Below are 27,226 nucleotides of genomic sequence, written 5' to 3'. Positions count from 1 at the left end.
TCCCTGATGGCCAGCCTGCCCTGACAGGGGAGTTAACCCGGATTCTCAGCAGCAGGCTAGCGAGAGCGCTGGGGGGTGGACCCCCAGCTGCGGCTCAGAGCCGCAGGGGAGGTGCTGCAGCTCCCGGGCTTTCAGCGCTCGTGGCCCCTCCCGGTTGCACTTCCTCTCGCAGCCCGGCCGCAGCCCCGGCTCCACAATCCCGGAGCACGCAGCCCGCGGCCTGGGCACGCCCTAGCTCACAGGGGCAACGTAAGTTGGGGGCAATTCAGGGACGTCTGAGGTGCCGGGTCCCCAAGCCTGAGTGATGGGGGCGGGTTCTCCGAATGGGCTTCTTGCTCCTTCCTTCCCAGCCAGGTGGGGCTCCAGTGGGGACAGGGTGGGGACCAGGGCTGGACAGACAGCTGTTATTGCTGAGGTTTGGGAGTGGTGGTCTGTGTGGGGCAACCAGGGAGGCAGAAGGCGTGGTGGTGGGGGCATAAGGCAGGCTAAATGGTGTCTGTCCCCAGAAAGATGCCAAGGGTGGGCAGAAAGATGGTGAGTCAAAACTGCATGTCCAAGCCTTCAGCGAGGTCCCAGCCTCCCCTGCTCCCATGGGGAAGTTCCCCAGGAGCTGCGGCTCCTGGCCTGGACAGAGTGGTTCCCCACCATCCCACCATCCCACTCTCTGCACTCCCCTATCTTCTCTTCCTGTTCTGTGCTCTGTGTGCTCCCCGCCCCACTTTTTCACCCTGTTGTCTCGCCACCCATCCCTGACTCCTTTTTTCCTTCCAACCCTCCCCATTGTAGCTTACCCCTTGCCTTGCAGCGGAGGCTGTGGTTTAGTTCTCTGGGGAGCATGTGATGGTATTGTCAGCTGAGCTCCCAGAGCTGGCACAGGGCCTGTGGGGGGCCTGCCTGTCACAGGGAGCTTGGGCAGCCATCTGGGGGTCTCCTTCTCCACTCTGCAGCCCCTAGAGACCCTAAGGCACAGGAAGGTGGCATTCAGTGCCTTCAGAGATGAGTCATACCAAGAACATAGGTGGGCCCAAAAGATTTTGAGAACTGAAGAGGAACTTCATGGTAGGGTAAGGTAGATTTAGACCAGGTTCTGCCAACAGGTAGTGACCCTGGGAAGTTACTTCCCCTTTCTGAGCTTTAGTTGCCCTGGCAGCAAAATGAGGGGTTTGATAGACCAGTGGTTTTCCAACGGATTTCCCCAGAGTGCCCCTTCCGTGGTAAGAGATTGAGTGACCTGCCCCCACCGTACAACTGCACTTTTATCTGCCACTGTGCAAACTGTCATGTGGAGGAAGGGTTTGTGCTGTCAATGCAAACATTTGTTACCCCTGACGAGGGCCTGTGGCCTCTCAATATCAGGAAGTCCTGGTGGGAAAGTCAGGGACACTCAGGGCCCCTTCCTGTGGGACAACGTCAAAGAGGCAGGTCTATTGAGCCCCTTTTCCCACCCTGTTCCAGGACACTGTGCCATCTTCAGGCCAGACCCTCCCTTCCTCTCCTCAACCTTGGCCTTCCTCCTCCTTCCACTCCCCACCCCATTGGGCGGTGCTCCACACAGGGGGTGGGCCTAATTGTACTCACTTTTAAAGCTCTCTTTCTTCAGCCCCGGCCAGACCTGCTATCCCTACCTGGGTCTGGGAGGAAGGAGTGGTCTCTGGTGTCTCTGTCCTTGGAGGTTCCAGCTGGTCAGAGAAGCCTCTACACGTCAGGATGACCACGCCCTCCAGCCCTCCTGCCTTCAGGCTGGAGACATCCGATGTAGATGAAGAAGATGGTGCTGATGTGGACAAGAGAAAGCCAGGCAGTGGACGTGTCCGACCCCCCATGGAGTCACCATTCCAGGGCGAGGACCGGAACTTCGCCCCTCAGATCAGAGTGAACCTCAACTACCAAAGGTGAGCAGGTGCCAGGTAAGACAGCAAACAGCGGTGCAGCCAGGGGTGGTCCCTCAATTCCAGCACAGGTGCTGACTTGGTGCTCCTTCCCCACAGCCTGCATGGTCCTGTCTGGCTCTGCTGGCTCTTGGGCCCTACAGGCTGGACTCTGCTCTGCTGTCTGGGGTTGCTCCTCCCAGAACCTTCCTTATTCTTGGCTTTCTGCCTTCTGGATCTCTGCCTTCTGAGGTCCTGGTCTTTTTCATAGGGACATACCCTACAAGCTCCAATTACTTCATTGACCCTTGTATCCCCCGGTTTATGGCCTGGCCCCCACCCTGTCATGGTTCCTGTGACAAATGGTAGCAGGATCCACGCTCCAGTTCAAGGAGAGAGGCAAGGACATGTGAAGACGTCCCAGGAACTCCTGGGTTCTACTGTAAGACCGAACCTGTCTTCTAGGGGATGTGGCCTCTGGGGACTGTGGATGGTAGGCTTCTGCCAGGAGTCATCTTCACTTTGATTTTCCTGTGATCTCTGCCATCTCAGACAGAGTGAGCCCCCTCTTGCTGGGAGTGACACTTCCAGCCCTTTCCGGGGGGGGGGTGCACTTAGCACCCCTCCTCCTCCAGTGTGAGATATGACCAGGAAAATCCTCATGGTCCAGGTGGGACTGTGCCAAGCAAGCCACTTTCTTTCTCCTCATGACTGGGATGTGGCCACCAGCCATGGCCACATGGGAGTGACACTCCCAGCCCAGCACCCCCATATCATTTGTGCTGGAGGACAAACTAGCAGACGTTCAGACTATGAGGCGGGTTCAGACCACAGCAGGAGAAGATGCGTGCGAGGCTTTGAGGAGCTGGGTAGCCTGCCCAACAGGCAGAATGGGCCCTTTGATGCCTTTTGGTGTCCCAATCTGTGCCCTTGTGGGGCTTTCCTACCCCAAGACTGTGATGTCATCCTGAGAAAGGAAATACTAATAGACACTTCTGCTGGCTGGACTCCCCACTGGGCTCCCTAGTCAGCTGCAGAGCACTCTTGGTCATACTGTGGCCACATGGTCTCCTGGGCAGATGGTGGTGGATCTGGCCAGGCCAGGCAGATATGCAGCTTCCTGGTGTGGAGGAGGCAGGGTGTGGCCTCCGGTCATGTGCATATGGCTTAAAACCCAACTGATCTCAGCACTCCTCTCACTCATCAGAGTCGACAGTCCTTACTGGATTGGCTCATTCTACAGGAGTTGTGAAGCCAGGATCTGAGGGTCCCCAAAATGTCAAATAGTCCCTGCTGTCTCTCTCTTTGTATCTGCTGGTCATGGTGTGAAGGACCCAGGGATGAGCTTGTCTCTGTGAATAGAGACATGCTCAGGAAGGGGTATCCCTTCCCCTTCCCTGTCACCAGGCACTGATAGATTCTAAAGAATTGTAAGGCCTGTTCTGGGCTTTTCCTGGAAATATGGCTTCTCAGCAAAAGTCCAGTGAACATCTGATAGGTTTCAGTGCTGGGCCCACATGTCTCTGAGAAACTCTGTCTGCCTGGTCTAGAGTCTCTCTGGGGTCAGTGTCAGGGTGTGGAGTTAGTGAGATGCCCCAGGACTTTGGAGAAGCTGCTTTATTTCCTTGCTTGTCTAAAAGAGAAAGTAGTGATTCCTGACCCTGGGGCCAAAGTGAGGGTTAAAGGTGCACATACTCCATTATCAATCCATAAATCACTTCTGAGAGGATGAGGGGTTTTTCTTGATTCCTTGTGGAGACCAGTGTGTGTGTGGGGGGGGGCTCTCCCTGCAGGACCCCCACATCTGCCACGGATAAGAATAAATCTACCAAGCCCTGGCTGGTGTAGCTCAGTGGATTGAGTGCGGGCCTGTGAACCAGACATTCACGGTTTGATTCCCAGTCAGGGCAGATACCTGGGTTGCAGGCCAGTTCCCTGTAGGCCAGTTCCCAGCAGGGGACACACGAAAGGCAACCATACGTTCATGTTTCTCTCCCTCTCTCCTTCCTTTCCCCTCTAACGATAAATAAATAAAATTAAAAAAAAAAAAAAGAATAAGTCTACCAAGACATGATCTGCTTGGGGAGGAAAGGTGGCCAATCTCTCAAAGGAAAAGGGCCAGGAGCCTTTTCCTCAGTAGGCTTTTATTGGGTTCAATTTGCACAGGAATGGAGGTAAATCTCATCGATCATTGTCAGGCAGTAAGGATCAAACAATACATAACATTCAAAGAACTATGAGGGCTTATTCTGAGTCAGGGTCAGATAGTTAAAGGGCCATAAAACTTTGGGGAAACAAATTCATTTCAGTCTTGGACCCTTACTATAAATTGAGGGTATTAGCAAAGCAGGTTTCACAGGATTTTATGCATTCTTTCTTAGGCCTGATCACCAGGGGGAACCCGTCCTTTTCTGCACAGGGCTGCACCCACTTCTGGCATTGTTTCAGGCTTAAGTCAGTCAGGGGAAGTGGCAGCCAAGAGATTAAGAGACTTCTTGCAGACAGAATGAGGACTCAGGCCATGTCAAAGCCAAGGGGTGAGAGTCCATCACCACCTTTCTACATAGCCCACCCAAGTCCTTCCCTGAGGTCCTCCTCATGACTGTGCCTGTCTTAGATCATCCCTCTTTTGAGGAATCTTACCCATCATTGGCTAACCAGTCATGCACTGAGGGCCAGGCAGGGTGAAGTACAGTGAGCAGAGTTTTGTCTCCTTCATGGCTTAGGGTCTCCAGGTCTCTCACTCAGCTTTAGCCATGGGGGGCTTATGGCTTCTGAAACCAGGCAGGGCAGTTCCCAACAGACCAGCAGTGTGTATAGCCCCTAACAGTCTGTGGGCACCTCCTGTAGGCCTGTCTTGACCTGGTCCCCAGCTCAGGAGCCATTACAAGTTCCTGTGCTGAAACTTACCCTGTTCAATAGTGAGCTTGTTGTGAGTTCTTCAAGGCATCTAACAAAGAAATAATAAGCCTCTGATGCTGGGAAACATCTGTGATGTCGGAGCCATGGAGATGCTGTGGACTAGTGCCCTGGACAGCTCCACCAACCCTGCTCCTGGGGCTCTGAGTGCTTGGGGTCTCCTTGGTTTGCTCTGGGAGGGCAGAGGCCCAATGAAGACTCCCGTGGGACTCCTGGATCTTCAGGGTACACAGTGCTCACAGGGCTTCATTGAAAGGGCTCTGTGGGTGGGGAGCTTTCTGGGTGGCACATGGCTCTTTTATAGTATCAGTCACAAACCACATTCCTACAGTCAGGGGAACCCAAACCGCTTTGACCGTGACCGGCTCTTCAGTGTGGTTGCCCGGGGTGTCCCTGAAGAGCTGGTTGGGCTACGAGAGTACCTGCGCCGTACCTCCAAGTTCCTGACCGACACAAACTACACAGGTAGGCCTGCCCTTTGGCCAGAGCTTCTGTGTCTGCCCACTGTGCTGAGATTTGTAAGGGTTGGGTGGGCCTTGACACAGGAGACAAGGGCAAGTGTTTTCTCTCTCTTATTTATTTATGAATTTATTTATTTTTAGAGAGGGAGAAGGGAAGAAGAAAGAGAGCATCAGCATGTGGGGTTGCTTCCTGAACATCCCCCCAACTTGGGACCTGGCCCAAAACCCAGGCATGTACCCTGACTGGGAATTGAACCAGCGACCATTTGGTTCTCGGTCCGCTCTCAGTGCACTGAGCTACACCAGTCAGGGCTCTCTTTTTTTTTAAGGGATGTGTTCTTAGCAGCAGACATTCCTGCTGAAATGGCTGCTGGGGCCCTGCCGACAGAGCCAAGGGCTCCTGCTTACCTTACTGTCTGGCCGTGCCTGCCACTTCCAACCAGCCCACCAGCTCCTGGCCTGCCCCTGTTCCCCTGCACCGAGTGCGTGCTTGTGGGCCTCCTCACGATGCATCCCCTTTCTTTATCCCTTCCTCCCTTTCTCTCTTTCTTCCTAATATTTATCTCATATATTTAATATTTTATCTATCTCAGAGTATTCTTTGCCCCAAATATAAATATATTTATTATTTGGGCTGATTAGAAAAATAATGTGTGCATTTTAGAAGATTCAAATAGTAATGAAGTGTGTAAAGCTGTGGGTAAAAAGTCTGTCATCCTAGATTCCCGTGAATACATCTTTTCAAACTGTTCAAATATGTTAGGTATATATTTACATAAATGGGGTAGTGCCATGTACACTAATTTGTAATGTGCTTTCCCCCCCACTTACTACATCTTGTAGCACTTTCCACTTCAGTATATTTACCTGTAACTTAGTCACTTTACAACTGCAGAGTTTTCCATTTCGTAAATTTTCCATCATTTCATTAATTAATTTCTTATTGATGGCCATTTAGGTTGTTTGTAGTTTCTGGCCTCAACATACTGTGTGCCAGGCCCTCTGTGTGCTGAGCATTTTGTGTATAATCCCATTTGATCCTTACAAATGACCCTGGAGCATTCCCATTTCACAGAAAGAAAAACTGAGCTGAAGGGAGGCCAAGTGACTTGACTGAGGAGACAGAGCCATTAAGTGGTAAAGCTATTTAACAAACATCACTCCAGATGTTATTGTATGGATAGCTTTGCATGCATGAGAAGTTAAGTCTTAGGAACAATTTCTAGGGCAGAAATGGTAGTCACTGGGGCCTTAGTGCCCCGCATCATGATTGTGCAATCTTTTTTTTATCCTCCAAGGAGCATTCTGGGCTTATGTACAAGCTGGCAGGCAGCCCAGCTGCTCCAGGCCTGAGCACCCTCGTGCCCTTTCTCTTCCCCCTCTCCCACAGAGGGCTCCACGGGGAAGACATGCCTGATGAAGGCTGTGCTGAACCTTCGGGATGGGACCAACGCCTGTATCCTGCCGCTGCTGCAGATCGATCGGGATTCTGGCAATCCCACGCCCCTGGTTAATGCCCAGTGCACAGATGAGTACTACCAAGGCCACAGTGCCCTGCACATTGCCATTGAGAAGAGGAGCCTGCAGTGTGTGAAGCTGCTGGTGGAGAATGGTGCCGACGTGCATGCCCGGGCCTGTGGCCAGTTCTTCCAGAAGAAAAGCCAAGGGGCTTATTTCTATTTTGGTGAGGAGTCTTTCTTGATTAAATTGAGGCATAGAGGGTGGGGTGGGGGGTGTCACATGGTTGAGGGGTGGTAGAGCTGGCCCTTAAAACCAGTTCTGTCTGACCCTGAGGTCCACGCTTTTAACCACTAGGTTGCCTGCAGAAGAAGTTTGTCTTAAGAGATGTTTATCCTTGTCTGACCAAGGAGCCCAGACCAGGGCTAGGGAGTGGCTGCTAAAACTGGCGTGTGACAAGAGTCCACCAGACAGGGACTGACTGAATGAAGGGTATCCGTGTCAGGCAGCAGAGGGCCTGGGCTCTGTTGAAGAGGAGAAAGAGGGGAAATGGGGACCCTAGGTGCTGGCCCCTGTTCTGCTCCCTTAGGAGAAGGCACGGCCACCCTAAATGGGGCCGGGGACCCCGAGGCAGGGTGCTGTCCTTTCCCGTGGGCACCTGACCTGCTTGGAGGAGGCCTGGCCTTCTGTCCAAGGAATGTGAGAAGTAGGCAGGTGAAAGCTTGGAGGTTCTAGGACCAAGCTGCCCCCTTGGCCCCCAGGTGAGCTGCCCCTCTCTCTGGCGGCATGCACCAAGCAATGGGATGTGGTCACCTACCTGCTGGAGAACCAGCACCGGCCTGCCAGCCTGGAGGCTGCCGACTCACTGGGCAACACGGTCCTGCACGCACTGGTGATGATTGCAGACAACTCGGCCGAGAATAGCCAATTGGTGATCCACATGTACGACAGGCTCCTCCAAGCTGGAGTCCACCTCTGCCCCACTGTGCAGCTGGAGGACATCCCCAACCTGCAGGGCCTCACGCCTCTGAAGCTGGCTGCCAAGGAAGGCAAGATGGAGGTGAGCGTCTGGCCCCTTTCCCCTCCCCACCTGTCCAGGACGCAGCAGGGCTCACTCTGAGTTTTCTGCAGAAAGAGCCTGGGGTGTTGCTTTAGATCAGTGGGCTTCCCACTTTTCTAAAATGTGTGTTTATTTTTTTAAGGTTTTATTTATTTATTTATTTAGAGGGGAAGGGAGGAAGAGAGGGGAGAAACAGTGATTTGTGAAAGATCCATCTATCAGTTGTGTCTCACATGCCCCCCGCTGGGGGCATGGCCACAACTCAGGCAGGTACCCTGAATGGGAATCGAACCAACTACTTTTTGGTTCACAGGCCAGCACTCAATCTACTGAGCGATACCAACTTGGACTTAATATGTGTGTTTATTGATAAACTGTACCTGAACTACTGAATTAATATATCCTATTATAAAACACAGGGATCTTTTCCATTTCATTTTTATTTTGTCTTGAACTTATTGGGGTGACATTGGTTAATAAAATAGATAACTTTAAATAAAACACAAGGATTCTTTTTTTAAAGTCATTTGTATTTCTTGATTAAGAGACAATCTTTTTCTTTTTTAAGCTTTTAACATTTTTTTCACTTATTGTTTTGTTTCAGAGAGAGAGAAAGGGAGAAAGAGGGAGAGAGCAAGACAAACATCGATTTGTTGTTCCACTTACTGCCGCATTCATTAGCTGATTCTTTTTTTAAAGGAAGTGCTCTTTTTAAAAAAGATTTTATTTATTTATGTTTAGAGGGATAGGGAAGGAGAGAGGGAGAGAAATATCAGTGTATGGTTGCCTCTCCTGTGTCCCCCACTGGGAACTGGCCTGCAACCCAGGCATGTGCCCTGCCTGGGAATCGAACCGTGATCTTTTGGCTCGCAGGCTTGTACTCAATGCACTGAGCTATACACCAGCCAGGGCTTCATTAGTTGATTCTTGTATGTGCCCTGACCAGGGATTGAACCCTCAGTCTTGGTGGGTCAGGATGACACTGACCAACAGAGATACTGGCCAGGGCAGGAGACAATCTTTTTATATCCTTATCTATTCTGCTATTAGATTTGCTATTAGGTTTTCTTCCTCTTGATTAGTAAGTGCCTTTTATGCTGAACATATTAACATTTCATTTACTCTAACAGTTCAAAATTTTCTGCCAGTTCAACATTAAAATTTTTATAGTATTTTTTGCCACACAGAATTGTTATGTTTTTATCCATGCAAGTTGTAGTTATCATTTCCTTTAGAGTTTTGCTACTATTTAATTATTCTGCAAGGTTATGCAACTATAACCGTGTGTGTGTGTGTGTGTGTTTCTCATATCCATATTTTCGTCCAGACTTTTGCAGCTTCATTTTTAGTGCCTCAGACTTTGGAGTCATTTTGGTGTAAAGAGTAAACACCATCCAGCTCTACCTTTTTCCAAATGACTTACCAGGGCTGTGCAGCTTACATAGCCCTGAGAGAAGCTTGGAACAGAAGCATTTTTAAAGTCTAAACATAAGTAGAAATTCTGTTATTTTTATTTCTTTTATTTATTTATTTTTTTTAAATTTTTTATTTTTAAATTGATTATGCTGTTACAGTTGTTCTATTCCCCCCTTCATTCCCCTCCACCCTTCCCCCCCCATCCCCACCATTACACCCCTTTAGTTTAAGTCCATGTGTCTCAAGTCCTTTAGGTTCTATATTTCCCATGCTATTCTTGCCCACCCCCATCTATTTTCTATCTACTGTCTATGCTACTTATTTTCTGTACCTTCTCCCCCATCTCCTCCTCCCACTCCCCTGTTGCTAACCCTCCTTGAGATCTTCATTTCTATATTTCCACTCCTGATCTAGCTGTTCTTTTAGTTTGCTTTCGTTTTAGGTGTGGTTGTTAATAACTGTGAGCTTGTTGTTCTTTCACTGTTCATGTTTCTTTAACTTCTTTTCCTTAGATAAGTCCCTTTAACATTTCATATAATAAGGGCTTGGTGATGATGAACTCCTTGAATTTGGTCTTATCTGAGAAGCACCTTATCTGTCCTTCCATTCTAAATGAAAGTTTTGCTGGATAGAGCAATCTTGGTTGTAGGTCTTTAGATTTCATGACTTGGAATATTTCTTTCCAGCCCCTTCTTGCCTGTAAGGTCTCTTTTGAGAAATCTGCTGACAGTCTGATGGGGACTCCTTTGTAGGTGATTGTCCCCTTAGCTCTTGCTGCTTCTAGGATTCTCTCCTTCATTTTAATTTTGGCTAATGTAATTATGATATGCCTTGGTGTGTTTCTTCTTGAGTCCAACTTTTTTGGTACTCTCTGAGCTTCTTGGATTTCTTGGAAGTCTATTTCCTTTGCCAGATTGGGAAAATTTTCTTTTATTATTTGTTCAAATAATTTTTCCACTGGTGGTTGTGTCTTTCCCCCCTTCTGGTACCCCTATAATTCGGATATTGGAGCATTTAAAGATGTCCTGGAGGTTCCTAAGACTCTCCTCATTTCTTTGAATTCTTGCTTCTTGACTCTTTTCTGTTTGGCCATTATTTGGTTTCTTCTGGTCCACTCCATTGATTTGAGTCCCAGTTTCCTTTTCATCTCTATGGGTTTCCTGTGGAATTCCATTCATTTCCCTTAATTTAGCCTTCATATATTTCTCTAATTTGTGGCTATAATCAACCAGATCTGTGAGGAAGCTGATGACCAGTGTTTTAAACTGTGCGTCTGAGAGTTTTGCTATTTCTTCGTCGCTTAGATTTATCTCTGGGGCTTTGAGGTCTTCCTGCGACATTTTTGGTCTGTTCTGGCCCTTTAAATGTGAGAAGCGGCGCCTTGGACTCCCAGGTTGCTGGGTTGTGACGCTGTATGTGGGGGCGTGGTCAGAGCGGGGAAATGGCGGCGCCCTCTATCGCCGCCGCTGCCGGTCCAACCGCCCACTCCCTCGCTCGTGCGCAATCAGGCAACCGCAGTCCGCATGCTGCACCGCCTCCCCACTGTCTCCTCCACAGTCGCTCACCCGGTGGGTCGCTCGGTTGTTCACCAGGTCCAATCCTGCGTCTGGAACCCGTGCGTCCGGATTCGCGCGTCTGGATTCCGCGCCCGGGTCCGACCGAGCCCTCCTTTGCAACTCCTCACCAGATGCCGGTTTCGCCCCTTACCGGTGGGGCTGAAGAATTTGTTGTTAGCGGACTTCCGAAAAGTTCAGTTTTCCGTGTTCTGGCTGTGTCCTCTGATGCTAATATTTAGTTGTCCCTAAACTTGGTTGTGTGAGAAGGCACGGCACATCCACCTATACCTCCATCTTGGCGGAAGTCAGAAATTCTGTTATTTTATTCCTGCTTAGGTCCCTAGGGTGTGGGGATGTCCCTGTGCTGTCTAGAGGCATGACTGTGTGGCTGCTGTGTGCCCTGTAGCAGCTGCTCCCCAGTCTGGCCCTTCCTTTTCTCTGGTTTTCATTTGTGAGTCCAAATTACTTCTTACCCTGTTCAGGTTAGTGGCTCTTTCTGCTCTGTTGAAAGCCCTGGACTCCAACCACTGGAGAGCACACATGTGCATAGCCGAGAGCCTCTGATCTGGACCGCAGTCCCTTGGCCACATGAGGAGTTCATGAAAGAGGCCAAGGGCAAGAATGGGGAAGGAAGACCCAGGCTGTCTGGCATGCCTGGGCATGTGTGGGCGGTGGGAGGGAATGTCTACCCTGGCTGAGCATGTGTGGATGTATGGAAGATTTTTCTACACAGAAGGACACATGTGTACAGGACATGTGCACATGTCTGCCACAGCTCTGCATGGTGCTGAGTATTTCCCAGACTCCCAGTCAGTACTGAGAGGTGGCCAGGCAGGCCAAACTCATGTGACCTGACCTACAGATTTTCAGACACATCCTGCAGCGGGAGTTCTCGGGGCCATGCCAGTCCCTTTCCCGAAAGTTCACTGAGTGGTGCTATGGGCCTGTCCGGGTGTCGCTGTATGACCTGGCCTTTGTGGACAGCTGGGAGGAGAACTCAGTGCTGGAGATCATCGCCTTTCATTGCAGGAGCCCGGTGAGCCTGCTGGTGCATGCCAGTGCACAGGGGGCCTGGCAGAGAGCTTCCTGCAGGGCCCACGGCTCAGGCTGTCTGTGGGACCTCACCTGCCCTATTCTTGTCCAGTGTGGGTGTGACTGCACATCCTGCCCCCGGCCATTGGGACCACACTCACTCCACACTCTGGTCCCAACTGACTCAGGGATCACGCCAGGGTCCTGGTGGCTACCACCGAGGGCCTTACTGCCTAGCCGTGAAGGTTGGGGGACGCAGGTGGGGAGGTGTCACTTGGGGCTCCCCCTTCTCTCTCCTCCATTCTCTCAGCCCTTGCATTGAGCCTGACACATGAGTGGGTCCCCTGTGTATACCTGCTGAATATACCCTGACTCTCGCATTTTCACCCCAGCACCGACACCGAATGGTGGTTTTGGAGCCGCTGAACAAGCTGCTGCAGGAGAAATGGGACCAGCTTCTCCCCAGGTTCTTCTTAAACTTCCTGTGTTACCTGACCTACATGCTCATCTTCACTGCTGTTGTCTACCACCAGCCTGCCCTGGAAAAGGCAAGGTTGGGGTGGGAGTGGGGGTGGGGTGGGGGGCATATCCCAGGAGGTTTTCACCCAGCTGGTGATGGGGGCAGCCAGCACCACAGGCATAACAACAGTAACAGTTAACATTGAGTGCCAGGAAAAGTAAAAAAGAACAAACAACAACAAAAAATACTTAGTGCACACCGCATGTGAGAAGGCATTCTGATTTATCAGCATGCCTTACTAAATTCAACTCCACAGCAAGCCTCCGAGACAATGAACTGTCATCCCAGCCCACAGCTGAGGGAGGGAGGCCCAGAGAGGCTCAGACACGTCTCTGGGCCCACAGAGGCAGCACGTGTCAGGGAGGGGGTCTGGGGCCAGGCAGTCTGGCTCTGGCTCCCACGCTCACGACTGCTACACACGACAGGCTAGACTCCAGGGGTCCTGCTGGGGAATGCATGTTTCCTCTGCTGCTTCGAGTAGGCCCTCAGCTCTGGCTGTCAGAGGGTCAGGTGTTTGGAGAGAACACTAGGTCCTACCTGAGAGTCTCTTCACAGGCCATCCTCCCCATGAAGGTGACGGCTGGAAACTCCATGCTGCTGCTGGGCCACATCCTGATCCTGCTTGGAGGGGTCTACCTCCTCGTGAGCCAGGTGAGGGCTCCTCCCCTTCCCCCACTCCCTGTGGCTCCCGGCCAACCCAGGAGCAAACCTGGAACTCTGCTAGGAGGAGCGGGAGAGTGAGTGGGGAACAACATTACCTTCACTAATGAGGAAACTGGTAGCGGATCCCACCCTGATCTGCCTCTGGGCAGCTGAAGGCCTTGCCTGCAGAGTTGGGTTACCCTCCTTACTGTGCTTCCTGGGTGCCTGTGGGGTAGCAAATGGCTCCTATGATTCCTTGGCAGTGCCTGCTCTGCTCCCAGGGAACTGAGCTGGAAGTCCTGCCCCAGGTCACAGGCATCCCTCACTCGGGGGACACAGAAAGGTCGAGGTAGGCGGGGCTCAGCCCAACTGCCCCAGCAGGGCCTCTTCAGTTCAAAATGCTTCAAGCTTGCAGGAGACAGGCTGGGCCACAGCATGGAGACTCTCGGAGGGGGCAGAACCTGGGCACCAAATCCAGGTTGGCTGGAGCACAGGGTAGTCCCTGAGGGGCTAGGGAGAGGGAGAGAAAGGAGCTCTCCCTGTTACCACACACAGTGTATGAGTTCTTCCTCTGGATCCAGAGGGAGCCAGGAGGCCCCTGGCACTGTCTCTGTGTCTGTCTCAGGGCTGTACTTTTCAGAAACAGGGTCTTAATCTTTCTTGGCTATCAGCAAAATTTATGAGCTCCTGTGATAAGTCACAGCTGGTCCCCACATGGCCAGAAGACAGGGAGCACGTGGGAGCCCTGGCCCAGGCACTGAGGGGCAGCAGCTTGGGGCTATGGCCTGGAGAACAAGTTTCACATGCCCCTCCTCCACGGCCGTCCTTCTCCCTCCCCACAGCTGTGGTACTTCTGGAGGCGCCGGCTATTCATCTGGATCTCCTTCGTGGACAGCTACTTTGAAATCCTCTTGTATGTGGGGCCTCACTCCCCCTTTATCTCAGGCCTGGGAGAGGTAGTTGTAGCAGAGGGCACCAAGCAGATGTTAGAGGGGAGGACCCAGGGCCAGGGAGCTCCAGGGTTTGGGACCAGAGGGAAGTCCAGCTGTCCAGTTGGGGCTCTCTATGCTCCCACCCTTATGATCATTTACTGAGCTCTCACTGTGCACCAGTGGGGCCTCCTTTACATGTCTTGTCTCACAGAATCCTCACAAATGCTCTAGGAGTCAGGTGTGATTACTGCTACCCCCATTTCCCAGGGGAGAAAACCGAGGCCCACAGGAATTAAATAACTTGCTTAGGGTACAAGTCAGGACCTGACTGGTCCTAGCCCCAAACAGGTGGGGAACTTCTCTCCTTCAGTCTGCAGTGGAAGAGACAGTGGTGGTCAGCACTGGCCAGTGGGGGTTAGGGGGACCCTGCCAAGTGGCCTGCAGACTGACCCATACCCTGCCCCCACCCAGCCTGGTCCAGGCCCTGCTCACAGTGCTGTCTCAGGTACTATGTTTCCTGGCCATTGAGTGGTACCTGCCTCTGCTTGTGTCCTCACTGGTACTGGGCTGGCTGAACCTGCTTTACTATACACGTGGCTTCCAGCACACAGGCATCTACAGCGTCATGATCCAGAAGGTAAGAGGTTGGGGTGGCCCTGTTGCAACCAGACTGGATGGGCTGGACATCATGCTCTAGCAGGACTCCTTTTGGCTTCAGCAGGCAGGTGAAGCCAACCTGGGCAGCTAACCTGGGCAGAGGAGAACATGAGTATGTGCATCACACATCCAGATGCTTGATGAATATAAGCAGGAGTATGGGTATGCACATACCTGCTCTCAGTGGCCTGCACTGTGTGTGCAAATACCTGCCCATGCATGTTTGCAAGTGTCCACATGGGAGCACATACATCCTTGCACGTTGAAGGAGCAGAGACTATGCACACAAGTTCACCTATGTGCCTGAGCCCTGGGACATCTGGGCATGTGGATGTGTCTGTGTTTATATATTTACTCAACAAATGTTTAGGAGGTACATACTATGGGCCAGGAAATAGAGCAATCCATACTCTTTTGAAGCTCACATTCTAGTAGGGGAAATGAAGATACTAAAAAAAAACAAATGAGGACATCATAGGCTGTATGAGGAAGAATGACCAGGGCAGTGGGCACTTCAGATAGGGGGGTCTGGAAGGCATGTCAGAAGTAGTGACAACTGAGACCTGAAAGAATGATTCAGCACAGACTCAAGGAAGAAGCATTTAAGACAAAGAGAACAGCAAAGATAAAGGTCAGAGGTCGAAGCACATTGGAGTGTTTGACACAGATTGGGGAGGCTGTGGAGAGTGAGGGAGAGAAAATTTGGTGGGGGGGGGGGGTGGGGTTGTCGGCCATAGGGTTGAATCTGGAGGCCCAGGAGGTTTTAAAAATTTTTTTTTAAAAAATTATGGTAAAATATACATAACAAAGGTATCATTTTAACCATTTTTAAAAAATGACTATTTAATTTTAGGCAGAGGGGAAGGGAGGGAGAAAAAGAGGGAGAGAAACATCAATGTGTGGTTGCCTTTCACGCGCCCCCTACCAGGGACCTGGCCTGCAACCCAGGTATGTGCCCTGCCTGGGAATTGAACAGGTTACCCTTTGATTCGCAGGCTGGCACTCAATCCACTGAGTCACACCATCCAGGGGCATTTTAACCATTTTTAAGTGTGCCCAGTTCAGTGGCATTAGGCACAATCAGACCGTGGTGCAGCCCTCCCCACCCATCATCCCCAGGATCTTCACTACCCCAAACCGAGACTCCATCCCGGGAAGCACTCCCTCCCCTGCCCTCCCCCAGCCCCTGGCAACCAGCCTTCTACTTTCTGTCTCTGTGAACTTGATTATTCTAGGTATCTCATGTAAATGGAATCACACAGTATTTGTCCTTTTGTCACTGGCTTATTTCACTCAGCATAATTCTCAAGATTCATCCATGCTGTAACATGTCAGAATTCCCTTCCTTTTTGAAACTGAATAACATCCCATTTTGTGGACATACCAGATTTTGTTTATCCTTTCATCTATCATTGCACACTTGGGTTGTTTCTACCCTTTGGTGTTGTGAATAATGCTGCTATGAACTTTGGTGTGTGCAAATGTCTGTTTGAGTTCCTGCTTCCAATTCTTTTGGTCATATACTCAGATGTGGGATTGCTGGATCATATGGTAACTCTATGTTTAATTTTTTGACCCGGGAGGGTTTGAGGCAGGACAATTATGTGATCTGGTGCACATTTTAAAAAGATCTATTGGCTCAGTATAGCTGCACAGGGCCCTGTGTGTGCACACACATGTGTGTATGTGTGGTATGCACATAGGAACACATGCTCAAGCCAAGGCAGGGGTCTGGGGTCATGTCTGGTGGCCCAGTCACCCACCCAAGCTCGTGGTGCTTGTGTTCCAGGTTATTCTGCGGGACCTGCTCCGGTTTCTTCTGGTCTACTTAGTCTTCCTCTTTGGCTTCGCTGTAGGTAAAGGCTCCACTCTGGCCCCTACCCATCCTTTGTCTGCCCTGCAAACCCTTAAGTCTGCCCACTGGTTTCTAAGGCTGAGGACACCCTTCTACCCTCCTACAGCCCTGGTGAGCTTGAGCCGGGAGGCTCAGGGCCCAGGGGTCCCCACGAGATCAAATGCCACAGAGGCAGTGAGGCCGGGGACAGGACAGGAGGATGAGGAGAGCGGCTCAGCCCCATACAGTGGCATCCTGGACGCCTCCCTGGAGCTCTTCAAGTTCACCATCGGCATGGGCGAGCTGGCCTTCCAGGAGCAGCTGCGCTTCCGTGGGGTTGTGCTGCTGCTGCTGCTGGCCTATGTGCTGCTCACCTACATCCTACTGCTCAACATGCTCATCGCCCTCATGAGTGAGACTGTCAACAGTGTTGCCACTGACAGCTGGAGCATCTGGAAACTGCAGGTGCCCCGGGGGCTTCCCTCCCCATCCCCACGTTCTGGACCCAGGGAGGAGTGGGTAGGACCCTGCTGAGCTGGTCCCTTACAGCAGATCCAGGGCCCTGGGTTGCTGTGAGGATTGAGTAAACTCATACATCTAAAGCTCTTAGATCAGTGTCTGGCACACAGTCAGTGCTCAATGTGTTAGTTATTATTAAGTATTTCTTGAGTGTCTTCTATGGGGATAGACACAATTTTAGATTCTAAACACACAACAGAGAACAAGACAAAGTCTGTCCTCATGCAGCTCCCATTCTGTGTTCACTCATGTTAAATGGGTTGGTTTGGTGGGTTTGGCAGGCAGGCTGTGCACTCTTGGAGCTGACTCAGCTTGGGGAAGTCAGGGGACCAGAAATCCCTGAAGCTGGGGGCTGATATGACATCTACTTACAGGGGAGGAAGCAAAAGCTGCTTCTTGACCTAGGCAAGGCTGGGTGTGGGTCTGGACAGTTTCTGTAGGGAAGGCCTTGCCCAGGTGGCTGCACTGTATTCCCAAGTCACTGTCCACCTTGGGTAAGCCCATCTTCTCTAAGACTCTGTGTCCTCACCTGCCAACTTCTGCCCCCACCTGACTTGCATACCAGTGGGCAGGCACACATGGAGGGTGAAGCAAATGAACTTGTGAACCTGGTGGTGGGGAATTCTGGGACCTGTAATGATAAATAGCAAGTAATTGTTGAGCACTGTCTACATGGCGACCTCCCCAAACCACCGGGCACATTATCTTCAGACTGTAAGTCAGGAAACTGAGGCGCTGAGGGCCTAACACCACACAGGCAATCAAACACCGGAGCTGGATTCCAGCCTGCCTGCTTAGTGGACTTGGGGTTATACTGTCAAGTGCATGGCACATCTTCCTGGCTGCTCTGTTTCATGTGTTCTTTGTCCCCAGAAAGCCATCTCTGTCCTGGAGATGGAGAATGGCTACTGGTGGTGCAGGAGGAAGAAGCAGCGGGCAGGTGTGAAGCTGACAGTTGGCACCAGGCCAGATGGTAGCCCAGATGAACGTTGGTGCTTCAGGTGAGTGAGGGGCTGGGAAGGGTGGCCGGTGAAGGCCAGCCTTCTCTGAAAGCTGCAAGGGCAGGGCTAGGAGCATGGTGGGGGGTCCCGTGTCCTGTGGAGAAGGGCAGAGAAACCCCATCCTCCTTGCAGCCCCTGTGTCCCCCCGGAGTGTCTGTTGAGTCCACCCACTCAGGGGCCAGGGCACCCCTTGGGGCCAAGCAGACTGCACGTGAGTGTCTGGCTGCCTCAGAGCTGCTTCGTTGCCCTCAGGGTGGAGGAAGTGAACTGGGCTGCCTGGGAGCAGACGCTGCCTACGGTGTTTGAGGAACCTACAGGGCCCAACCCTGGTGAGACAGTGTTTGTGTTCTCATGTGTATGTTCACGTGCGTGTGTTTGCATGTTCATTTTCATGTGTGTGCGTGTGTATGTGTTTGCTTGGCCACAAAGCCATGGAGGTTCTGGGACAGGGACTCTGCTCTGGCCACTCCCCAGCTACACTCATTAAAAGAAATTGCCCCTGTGGGGGTTGGCTGGGACGGGAATAAAAGACAGAAAACTGTACTTGAACAACAATTAAATAAAAAAGGGGAAAAAATCTATCAAACATTTTAAAAAAAGAAATTGACCCTCTTAAAGTGGTACTTCCCCGTCTGTTCTGCCCTCGTGTCTTAGCTGGCCTGGGAAAACCTGAGGCTGTGAGTTCATTCGCCGGTTCAGCCTTCAGCCTTTCCTCACTCCTGCCTCTTCATCCCCACCCCTCCTCCTGGCAGGTTTCAAACCACTGCACCTTGTGTCCATTCAAGTATCAGGCCTGGGCTGAGCCTGGAGACCCAGCAGGGCAACATGTTAAGGAAGGAGCCCTACCCAGCTCATAGCTCAGGTGGCATCTCTGGGAGGCCCCACCGGCTCTGTCCTGGTCAGCCTTGCTGACCTGAGGGCCCAGACTCTTCCCACCTCCAGCCCCAGTGCCTGGGAGGGGAAGCCACTGCCTGTGCCCCTCCTGCCCCTCGGGGCCTGTATCCTCCTCATCCCACTGTGGCAGTATCCTGCCTTGTCCCCACTCTGCTATTTCCTACCATGAGCGATTCCTTCCTCCCACCCAGAGGCCTGTTCCGAGAATTAGTTTTCTCCACAGCATATCCTTTCTGGAACCTTCAATAGCTCCCACCTCATTTTCTTCTAGCTTCCCCTCTCTTCTTCTCTTTCAAAGACACTCCTCTTGCTTGTGCCTTTGTCCCCAACCCCTCCCACAATGGCCTCCTGCACCACCCATGACTCCCCATGGTGGGGACTCCTCTGGCCTCCTGCTCCAAAGCCCACTGGTTCACCAGGTCCTGGTCCCTGACTAAGGCCCTCACAAACCCATAGGTTTCCTGCCCACCCTTGCTTTGTCCTTAATTCCAAGTCCTGCTTTCCCGTCACTTCACTGCCAACATTCTGAAAGGCACCCCACTGCCTGCTAGGGCCTCCGGCAGACATCCCCGAACAGGAGCAACCTTGGGGCTGCCCCACCAGGTAACTGCAACTCTACTCCCTCCTCACCCAGGTGGGAGGCCTTGAGGGTTTCTTGCTCCCCCAGCCCCCAATCTGCGCTGAGTATCCTCAGGACCCCATGGGCAGCCCTTGCCCCTTTGCACCCCCTATTTCTCCTGATTCTGCACCACTGCAGGGCTGCTCAGCCTGCACCCTGACCTCCAGACAAGTCTCCCTGGTCCCTGTTTATCCACTTCCTTTTCCTCTATGTAGACAAAACTATACTCAGCCCCACTCTTCAGCACGCAGGTCAAGGAGCAAGGCCGCTTTCCCACCCACTCCCCACACCCCTCTCCATGTGTCAGCCAGTCTGTTGACAGTGCTCCTCGTTCTTTGTTAGCTCTTGTATCTGCCACAAGTGCTCTTCCTGCTCCTCTGCTGTCCAAATCTGCTGCCTCCCCTATGGTTTGGGTCCCTTCTCTCCTTTCAGGTTCTTTCTCTCCTATGAGCTCCCTGAGCACCTAACTCTCACTTCCCTCCAGCTCCTCAGCAAGTTTCAGGTGCTCTCACTTCTAACACGAAAGCCTGTTACCTCCAGAGTCTTTAAGCTCCTGGGAGGAGGCCCTCCACTGGCACAGGGCAGGGGTTCAGGAATGCTTATAAAAGGAGGGAGGCAGGGAGAGGGGTTGCTGGGGACCTCAGGATCCCCTGATGGCCACAGGGCATGATGTGTCTTCAGGGTTGTGGCTTCCTCCTGTTTCCCTAGTGCCTGCTTCCTGGGGACATACCCCTACTGCCGAGTCACAGTGCTCTTTCTCCCATTTATAGGCACCATGAAGAACCTCACCCTGGGCTCCCAACCTGAGGACAGTGCCTTGGAAGAGGACCGTCTTCCCCTCCATGTCCTGAAGTCCAGCTAATGGCCTGGACAAAGCAGGAGCCTGGCAGGACAGACCCAGGGCATTTTTCCAGCCCTACCTGATGGTTCTGGGGCTCTAGAATGGTGGCAAATTAATAAATATTTTCTCATGGCTGACTCTTCTGAAAACATTTGAGCAAAGTTTTGGGGCCCTTAGGCTGACTGACATCTGCGTAACTGTGAGCACAAGCCTGTGCCCAGGGCTGGGCTGCTCTGCCCTCACCTGGCCCAGGGGACCCCATCAGCGGAGTGCAGGGAGCTAGCCTAGGTGTTCAGCTCAATATTATAGCAGGTGGGAGGTGGTGGACATGGGCAAGTGCAGCCAACTCTCCTCTCTCTCCCATAGCCTCTAGACCCCTTTAAAGCTACCTCCAACAGGTCTCTTCAAAGTCTTTGAGCAGTTCAGCTTAGTTTAGACTCTGGATTATTGCTTTCTGTGCCTACTGGGCTTCCTGCTCAGTTTACACCCCTGCAAGCCATTCTCAGCAGAGCAGTCAGAGGGGATGTTCTGACACAGAGAAACACGGTTCCTCTGTGCTCTGAAGGCTTGAGGGGGTCCCCAGTATGCACAGGACCCACCAGATGGCATCCCCAGCCCTCTATGGTTTTGCCCGAGCATTTCCAGACACTACTTCTTCCATACCTCTGCTACCTGCCCCACTCCAGCCCCCTGCCCCGCCAGCTCTTTCAATAAATTCTTCACATAGGCCAATGGACCTCAAGCCTGTCTGATCCCTTGACTTGGCTCTCTGAAATTCCCTCTCTCCAATAAGACTACAATTATTCTAAGACCAGCTCAAGAATTGTCTCACAATAGGCTTTCCAATTTACTTCAGTCAAAATGAGTTGCTCCCTCTTGAGGTAATGTGTTTATATAACGTGTATGCACAATTGCATATTTTTTTTTTAAGTGGGAAAGACATGAGCATGTTCAGATGCTGAACGGAAGGCAGAGTTTTCCACTGCTGTTGAGATAGAAGACAGGATAGTAAGACAGGAAAATTCCTTGGCCAGTGGACTAGGATACTGAGACAGATGGCTGAACAGAATGGTAAAGCAATGGCAGACGGGCGCGGGGCGGGGGGGGGGGGGGGGAGGGGGGTAGGCCTGGCAGGGGCAAAACTGGAGAAACAAGGACCCGCACTTACAGGGTAACCTTTCCTCCCCAGGCCTCTCCTCCCTGGAGACAACATCTAGGCCTATGCAATAACTAACCACCGGCACTGACCAATCAGTGGAGACCAGGACTGAAAGGTCTCACCAGGAGAACTGATTAACATTCTACTGAAACTTCCCCTGAGACCTCCCTTAAGGGTCCCGCCCGCAAGACAGAGATAAAAGCCTTAAAACAAAGGACCCAGCAGGCCTGTGCTCTCCCTCTGGGGAGCAGCTGCCTGGGCCATTCCCTTTCCTTCTTCCCGTTTCTTTGCCCCGAGGCACGCATCTCCTAAGGCAGTGGACAGCCGGCAGCTTGTCACAAGCTGATCCCCTGAAGATGTCCCCAAGGCTCCCTTTTTTTTTCTCGCTTCCCAGAGAGCTCAGGTAGTCCAGCGTGGGTTCTCCCGTTGCTTCTTCTATGCTAAACATTTCCTTGTTTCACTGTGCTCAGCTTTAATAAACATCCTTATAGTCACCTGGACTCATGTTGTAAAGTCTTTCCGACACTAAGTCAAGAGCACACATGTTACAGTGGACCCTCAGAAGACCCGCTCTGGGCAGATCCGTGTGGGGTCACAGGGGGATGGGGTAGAGAAGCCCTGGAAAATCAGCGAAGGGGAGGGGGAGGCAGGATGGCTGCCCTGTCTGTCCTCAGAGGCCATTCTATGGAGACGGGCGCAGTTAGTGTGCGCGGTTGCGAGGCTCTATATTTTCAGAGTTGTCAGTTGGAAGCAGACTGGCTCACTGCGTGGCCTGCCAAGGCTCTGCAGGGTTTCAAAGGTCTTATCTTGCGTGATCCTCACAACAACCTTCTAGGCCGCGGTTTCACCACTTTCCTGAAGAGCAATGGGAACCTCACAAAAGACGACAAAGAAACTCAAAATCACACACCAAAGTGGCAGCGCGCCCAGGTGGCCACAGATCTCGCCGCAGCACGCTGCACCCTGCGCAGGCGCTCTGGGCGTCGCTGTGCCTGTGGCCCAGAATTCGCCAGGACGGCGAGGCAACCATGACTGTACAGGAGGGGGAGGCCTTGGTGGGGGCGGTGCCTGTGTGGTAAAACAAGGTGGAAGTTCCCGTGAGTCTTTGCTGGCCTCACCCTCCCTTCTGTGAAGAGTGGAATGTCCCAACTCCTTAAGAGCCTCGGCCACGGCAGGCACCACCTCTTTCACCGTGACTCTTAAGTATTGTTAGTCAGTGGGTCTTTTTGTTTTTGCATCTGGCGGTCGTAGCTGGTGGCAAGGGCAGTGCCTTTCTAATTTTGGGATGTTTTCGGGAAGCTTAATCAGAGAGCGGCTGCTCGCACGTGGGGAGGCGAGCGTTGTGGCTGCCGCGGCCCACAAGGGCCGCGCCACGCTGCCGGCGTACGGGGAGAGGGACGCGTGCATGTCCCGCAGGGCCCCCGCCTCCAGTGAGCCTAAAGTACCCAAAAGCCGGGACCCCTTTCCGTGGGCTTGCCGTTGGGAGTGATCAGATTTGAGAGAACAAGGTAAGTGGGGGACTCCCTGCACTGGGGACCACGAGGAAGACTTGCTTGACTGTCCTGATGATACTAACGTTAGGAAGTGCCGTCAGATGCGATAACTGACGATTTTTATGTTTATCTGATTGCAGTCACTGAAACGTCAATAGTTTAGTTTCTTGTAACTGCCGAATCTACCCTAAATGCATGTCCGTCTTCATATTTCAGGTGACCGACCTACTGACGAGCACCAAAGACGGGAGCAGCATCCTACTTTGAGGTAAGACTTGGTCTAGGTAGAAATTAATATGGAACTTGGCTGTATAGCTAAGGTAGCTGTATTGCTACCTTAAATTCACTGAAATTGCCTGATGTCGCATAGTTGTACTTTTACGTGTTTATTATGCATTACCTCACTGCATAATTGCAATGGGTAGGAGGTGGCTGCCCCCAACCTGAAAGTATTTAAATCGCACCTATATGCATGAACAAACTGCATTCAAATGTCTCCTGGCTGTTCAGGCAACGTTAAATTCAGGGTAATGTGTAGGGCCCTGGAGCAGAACTGAGAAGAGTGGGGAGGTTGGCTGCTCTTATGAGATCACTATCAGGAAGTGCTGTCAGAATCGACAGCTGAGGATAACTCCTGGCTGACTGCAGTCTACAAGTCCTGAAGTTGCTGGTGCCCAGGAGTGAGCTGTTCTGAACTGTAACCCTTAATTTCTTTATTCACCCAGGTTGCAAATGAATGAAGGACTGGCAAGATCTGAGTGTTGGTGTGAGAAGCATTGGTCTGGTGTGAGGTAGGCTGTCGTCTGTGGAGAGGTAGATGTTACTGGCTGAGCATGGAGCCATGAGTTCCTTTTTACTTTATGGCTATATAGTCCTGAGCAAATTGACTGTGTGCTCTAAGATATGATTTCTCTCAAACTCAAAATTGGGTTTGTGATGTTTAAAATAATTGACCAAAAGGCCATTCAATGCCCAAGAAATCAATTAGGACTAAGTTCTTAAGGATTCTTGTTAAAATGGAATGACTTCAAGTCATAGTTGGGGCTATTAGGATCTGAACTACATCTCCTAACTAGGTTCTTGATTCATTCTCCTAGGTTTTGAGTGTGAAGGGTGATTGGCAGTGCACTTTGAAAGCTGGTGACAGTGGCAGCTCCCCTGGGAAGAGGTAAGAATTCATCTGGACAGTGATTGCCCCATAGAATGAATGAGCAGTTAGTTCTGTTGCAATTTAATAAAGGATATCAAATGATGATATCACCCAAAATAGCTGGAATTACCGGCAGATTGTATGGTGGTGAATCTACGTTTTCTGAGGATGTCCTACACTGTGAATGACTATTGTTGGGAACAGAGAGTGTGACTGACACTTGTTTCTTTGTAGACCACGTTTCTAGATGGTCAGCAGTGCTGCAGCAGTGGTAGCATTTGAAGTCTCCATGGCCCAGTACCACCTGGACAACCCGGACTCAGAAACCCTAGGCGTCAGCATTTGCTGTGGAAACAGTCTCACCTTATACTAAGCATCAGAGGACATTCTTACCAATAGTAGAGCCAAGAAGTGGATTTGGCAACCTTTGCACAGGACATGCACTTTGGCATCATGAAATTCATGAGTTTTCTAGTATTGTCCTGATCAAAAGGAGCTTCTGTACATTTTAATGTTGTATTTGTTGTATTGGGCAAGGGTCTGAGTTGTTTAAGCTGTAAACTTCCTCCTGAAGTTAATATCTATGTACCATAAACTGCCATTGTAATAAAGGATGGCCTTTGGTATTGTTTCTTAAAATGTGTATTTGAAGGGTTAAGTTTGACCACTGCTGTCAAATATTACCAGTCCACTTGTCAACTTCCCTGTAGTCTAAGTTCTTTTTAGACTTTGAGGCAAAAATCCAAAGCATTTAAGGCATCCATATACTTCAGTCCAGTCCCTAGTTACCCTGGGCTCTGTCTCTGCCTAGCCTTCCTCTAGTAACCCCTGAAGTTGTGTTGTCTAGCCTGCCTCTCACCCTAGCCTCCATCTTGCTGTTTTGTTTTTTTTTTTTAAATTATGATAGGCTATGGGTTAACAGTGGGTGAAAACCTTTGCTTTTGGGGACCTAGTTTCCCTCCCCTTAGCCATCTTTGGAGGCAGGTCTTCTGTGAATTAATAGGAGTGCTTTTAGCACCATTCTGGTCCTTTGTGTTCAATAACAGCCTTCCATAGTAGGTTCTGGGAATGTGCTCAAAGTGTCAAGGATACTTGGGACCTCATGGAACTTGATGGGAAAAGCATCCTTAGACCCTATTTAAAAGGAGACAGTGCTCTGGCCTGCACAGGGCAACACTGGGAATGAGTCTAGTAATTTTTTTGTTGGTGTGTGGAGGGATTGTGGGATAGGGTTTTGCAGTGGCCTTTGACGTATCTGCCCCAGTCACCTTAGGATACTCTTGAACGGTGGCTGGTTCCACAGGCAGACCTCTGGAGTCATGGGTGTGAGGGTGGAGACTGGGAAGTCAGTTACAAGGAGCCCACAGCTTAAGGAGCTGAATGACTTTCGGTCTGTGGTCCACAGGGAGTCTAGGCTCCTGGAACCTGGTAGCCAGTCCCCTACCCCCAACCCCCTTCACTCAGGAGCGCTGCTAAGATTCCAACATGCCTGGAGCAGGGGCACAGTTAGCATCTATCTGTCTGGAGTTTGCTGCCCTGAACAGGACAACTGTAATGTAGTATCAGAAAGTCTGGGGCTGGATGTAGGGTCCCAACTGCACTCCTGGGAGAGAGCATTTAACTCACATCTCAGGCTACCAGTATCCCCACTTCCTAAATCCTGGAAGGCTGAGGACTGATTACTTTGGGCAAAGGATAGCTTCTCAGTAGTCAAAGATGACAAGGGGGAAGAGGGAAGGCCAGTGAGAAGCATTACACAACCTGCCTTTTCCAGATTCTGCAATCTGGCTTTCCCATGGGTGGAGCTGCCCAGGCCTGTGTTAGGTGATGGCCTGAGCACCCTGGTAGGAGTGGTTAGTCTGCTTCAGCCATCCTACCCCACAAGGCCCCACTTCTGTGTCACGTCTGAGCTGCACCTGCGGTCTCCCTGCCCTCAGTCCTTAGCAGGGGCCAGAAGGTCCCCTCCAGGGTCCTCCTGGCCCACTGTTCCATCCCGGACTTCTTCTCCATAGCCTGCGCCCTCACCCAACTCCAAGATGGTGGGTAGGTGGCCCTGTTTTGGGCAGCGCTTGCGCAGGCTGAGCAGGAAGGGCTGGGGCAATGAGAAGATGTCCACGTTGTTGCCCAGGTCAATCCACGTGACACTGGGGAACTTGCTGGGGTCCTTAAGGGTGTCGGTGAGGTCACGCAGCAGGGCTCGGGTCAGCCGGTTGCCATTGAGGGCCAGTGTGGTGAGGCGGGGCAGTGTGCTGAGTGCTGGCAGCAGCTGTAGGACCATGTCATCTGTGAGGCCTGTGAAGCCCAGCTCCACGCTGTCCACCTGCTCCCCACAGCGCTGCAGGTAGCTGCTCACCCGCTCCAGGTCACGGGAGGTAAGTGGGATGCCCGACAGGTCTACCGTGTTGTCCAACGGGCTTCCAGCTAGGACAGCCTTGAGACTGGAGGGGAGAAGGGACAAGCAGTTTCAGGTAAGTGGGGCAGGGCTTTTCTCCCAGTGCGGCAGAGCTAGCACCTTGGTCTCCGTTCCAGGGACGGGTAGAAACAGAGTCCTGGTCCCCTGGCTCTAGTACCTCACGTCCGGCCGGGCCCAGCTAGCCAGCGAGCCCGAGGGGCCACAAGAGAAACACCCAAGTGTTTCTGCAGTGATGAAGGGAACCTTCTGGGGCTATAAAGCCTGGGTTTGCATCTTAACTCCTTCCTACTCAGTGTGACGTTTAGTTAGGTCCTTAACCTCTCTGTGCCTCAGTTATTTTCCCGGAAAATGGACCCATTTGAGTGCAACAGGGTTGTTATGTGAAGTAAGTCAACAAATGCAAAGCCTTTAAAACAGTGCCTGGTTTGGGTGAGTGATGGATAAATATCTGCTGCTGTCCTTATTAATCACCTGAACTGAGCTTCCTGCTTCTGTGAAAGTGACAAGATTTCTGATGTGTCCTTTTCCAAGGCCATGTTCCCCACCAGATGGGGATCCTTAGGCAGATCCCCCCAGGACGGTGGGCAGGGGAGGGTGAGGGAGCTCCAAGCCTGGTGGGAGCTGCTGACTCCTGGAGGCGGGGTGCTCTTTGCTCCCTGCCTCGTGCCATCCCTTGCTCTTCTTTCTTCCCTGCTCCTTGTCTGGGGCCACAGCTCCCTACTTCCAGGTATCGCAGGCAAGCCCGGAAGGCCCAACCCTGGGAAGGAGAGGGAAGGGGGAGG

At 51.6% G+C, this 27,226-nt stretch overlaps 2 protein-coding genes, 1 long non-coding RNA gene and 3 other non-coding genes across 11 annotated transcripts in view; 5 read left to right on the top strand and 1 right to left on the bottom strand.

Annotated features, from left to right (window-relative positions):
• TRPV2 (transient receptor potential cation channel subfamily V member 2) lies at positions 1-21,300 on the top strand. Of its 6 annotated transcripts, XR_008391704.1 has the most exons (16): positions 1-249; positions 1,601-1,892; positions 5,119-5,252; positions 6,639-6,932; positions 7,468-7,766; positions 11,601-11,774; positions 12,163-12,318; positions 12,846-12,941; positions 13,775-13,845; positions 14,336-14,501; positions 16,311-16,377; positions 16,483-16,820; positions 17,748-17,875; positions 18,128-18,204; positions 18,628-18,737; positions 20,159-20,246. XR_008391704.1 is itself a non-coding variant. In XM_053665672.1 (15 exons), the coding sequence occupies exons 2-15, from the start codon at positions 1,708-1,710 to the stop codon at positions 20,248-20,250; spliced, it is 2,277 nt and encodes a 758-aa protein (XP_053521647.1). In that variant the 5' UTR covers positions 2-249; position 1,707; the 3' UTR covers positions 20,251-21,300. The 6 variants fall into 6 exon arrangements, 5 of the variants coding, with proteins under 5 accessions (XP_053521647.1, XP_053521646.1, XP_053521644.1 ...); XM_053665672.1 differs by lacking the exon at positions 18,628-18,737 and having other exon boundaries at positions 2-249; positions 1,707-1,892; positions 20,159-21,300; XM_053665671.1 differs by lacking the exon at positions 18,628-18,737 and having other exon boundaries at positions 2-249; positions 1,673-1,892; positions 20,159-21,300.
• Positions 21,301-22,562: 1,262 nt separating this feature from the next.
• Positions 22,563-24,655, top strand: LOC119064352 (uncharacterized). The gene is made up of 5 exons (XR_005085371.2): positions 22,563-22,896; positions 23,098-23,149; positions 23,607-23,672; positions 23,979-24,049; positions 24,266-24,655. It is a non-coding gene; the product is annotated as an uncharacterized LOC119064352 (long non-coding RNA).
• On the top strand, positions 22,947-23,017 carry LOC119064762 (small nucleolar RNA SNORD49). Its single transcript, XR_005085462.1, has one exon. It is a non-coding gene; the product is annotated as a small nucleolar RNA SNORD49 (small nucleolar RNA).
• On the top strand, positions 23,458-23,525 carry LOC119064764 (small nucleolar RNA SNORD49). The gene has a single exon (XR_005085464.1). It is a non-coding gene; the product is annotated as a small nucleolar RNA SNORD49 (small nucleolar RNA).
• Positions 24,101-27,226, bottom strand: part of LRRC75A (leucine rich repeat containing 75A) — a 45,781-nt gene continuing 42,655 nt past the window's right edge. The window contains exon 4 of the mRNA XM_037165975.2: positions 24,101-26,469. Within this exon, the coding sequence (XP_037021870.1) occupies positions 25,965-26,469 (505 nt within the window). The 3' untranslated portion in view covers positions 24,101-25,964. The remainder of the gene's footprint in view (positions 26,470-27,226) is intronic.
• On the top strand, positions 24,128-24,199 carry LOC119064776 (small nucleolar RNA SNORD65). The gene has a single exon (XR_005085469.1). It is a non-coding gene; the product is annotated as a small nucleolar RNA SNORD65 (small nucleolar RNA).

The sequence above is a fragment of the Artibeus jamaicensis genome, unplaced genomic scaffold (genome assembly GCF_021234435.1).
Source record: "Artibeus jamaicensis isolate MK-2021 breed Jamaican fruit bat unplaced genomic scaffold, CSHL_Jam_final contig_419, whole genome shotgun sequence".
NCBI classification, from domain to species: domain Eukaryota; kingdom Metazoa; phylum Chordata; class Mammalia; order Chiroptera; family Phyllostomidae; genus Artibeus; species Artibeus jamaicensis.
The sequence above is the reverse complement of the archived record's forward strand: the minus strand, read 5'-3'. Positions and strand labels throughout refer to the sequence as shown.

What these genes read in the sequence shown, in the direction of transcription:
- TRPV2 (XM_053665672.1), top strand. Translation starts at nt 1,708, where the DNA reads ATGACCACGCCCTCCAGCCCTCCTGCCTTCAGGCTGGAGACATCCGAT. An exon ending in CCTTTCATTGCAGGAGCCCG is followed by an intron (nt 11,775 to 12,162) that starts GTGAGCCTGCTG and finishes TTTTCACCCCAG; the next exon opens with CACCGACACCGAATGGTGGT. An exon ending in TCTACCTCCTCGTGAGCCAG is followed by an intron (nt 12,942 to 13,774) that starts GTGAGGGCTCCT and finishes CCCTCCCCACAG; the next exon opens with CTGTGGTACTTCTGGAGGCG.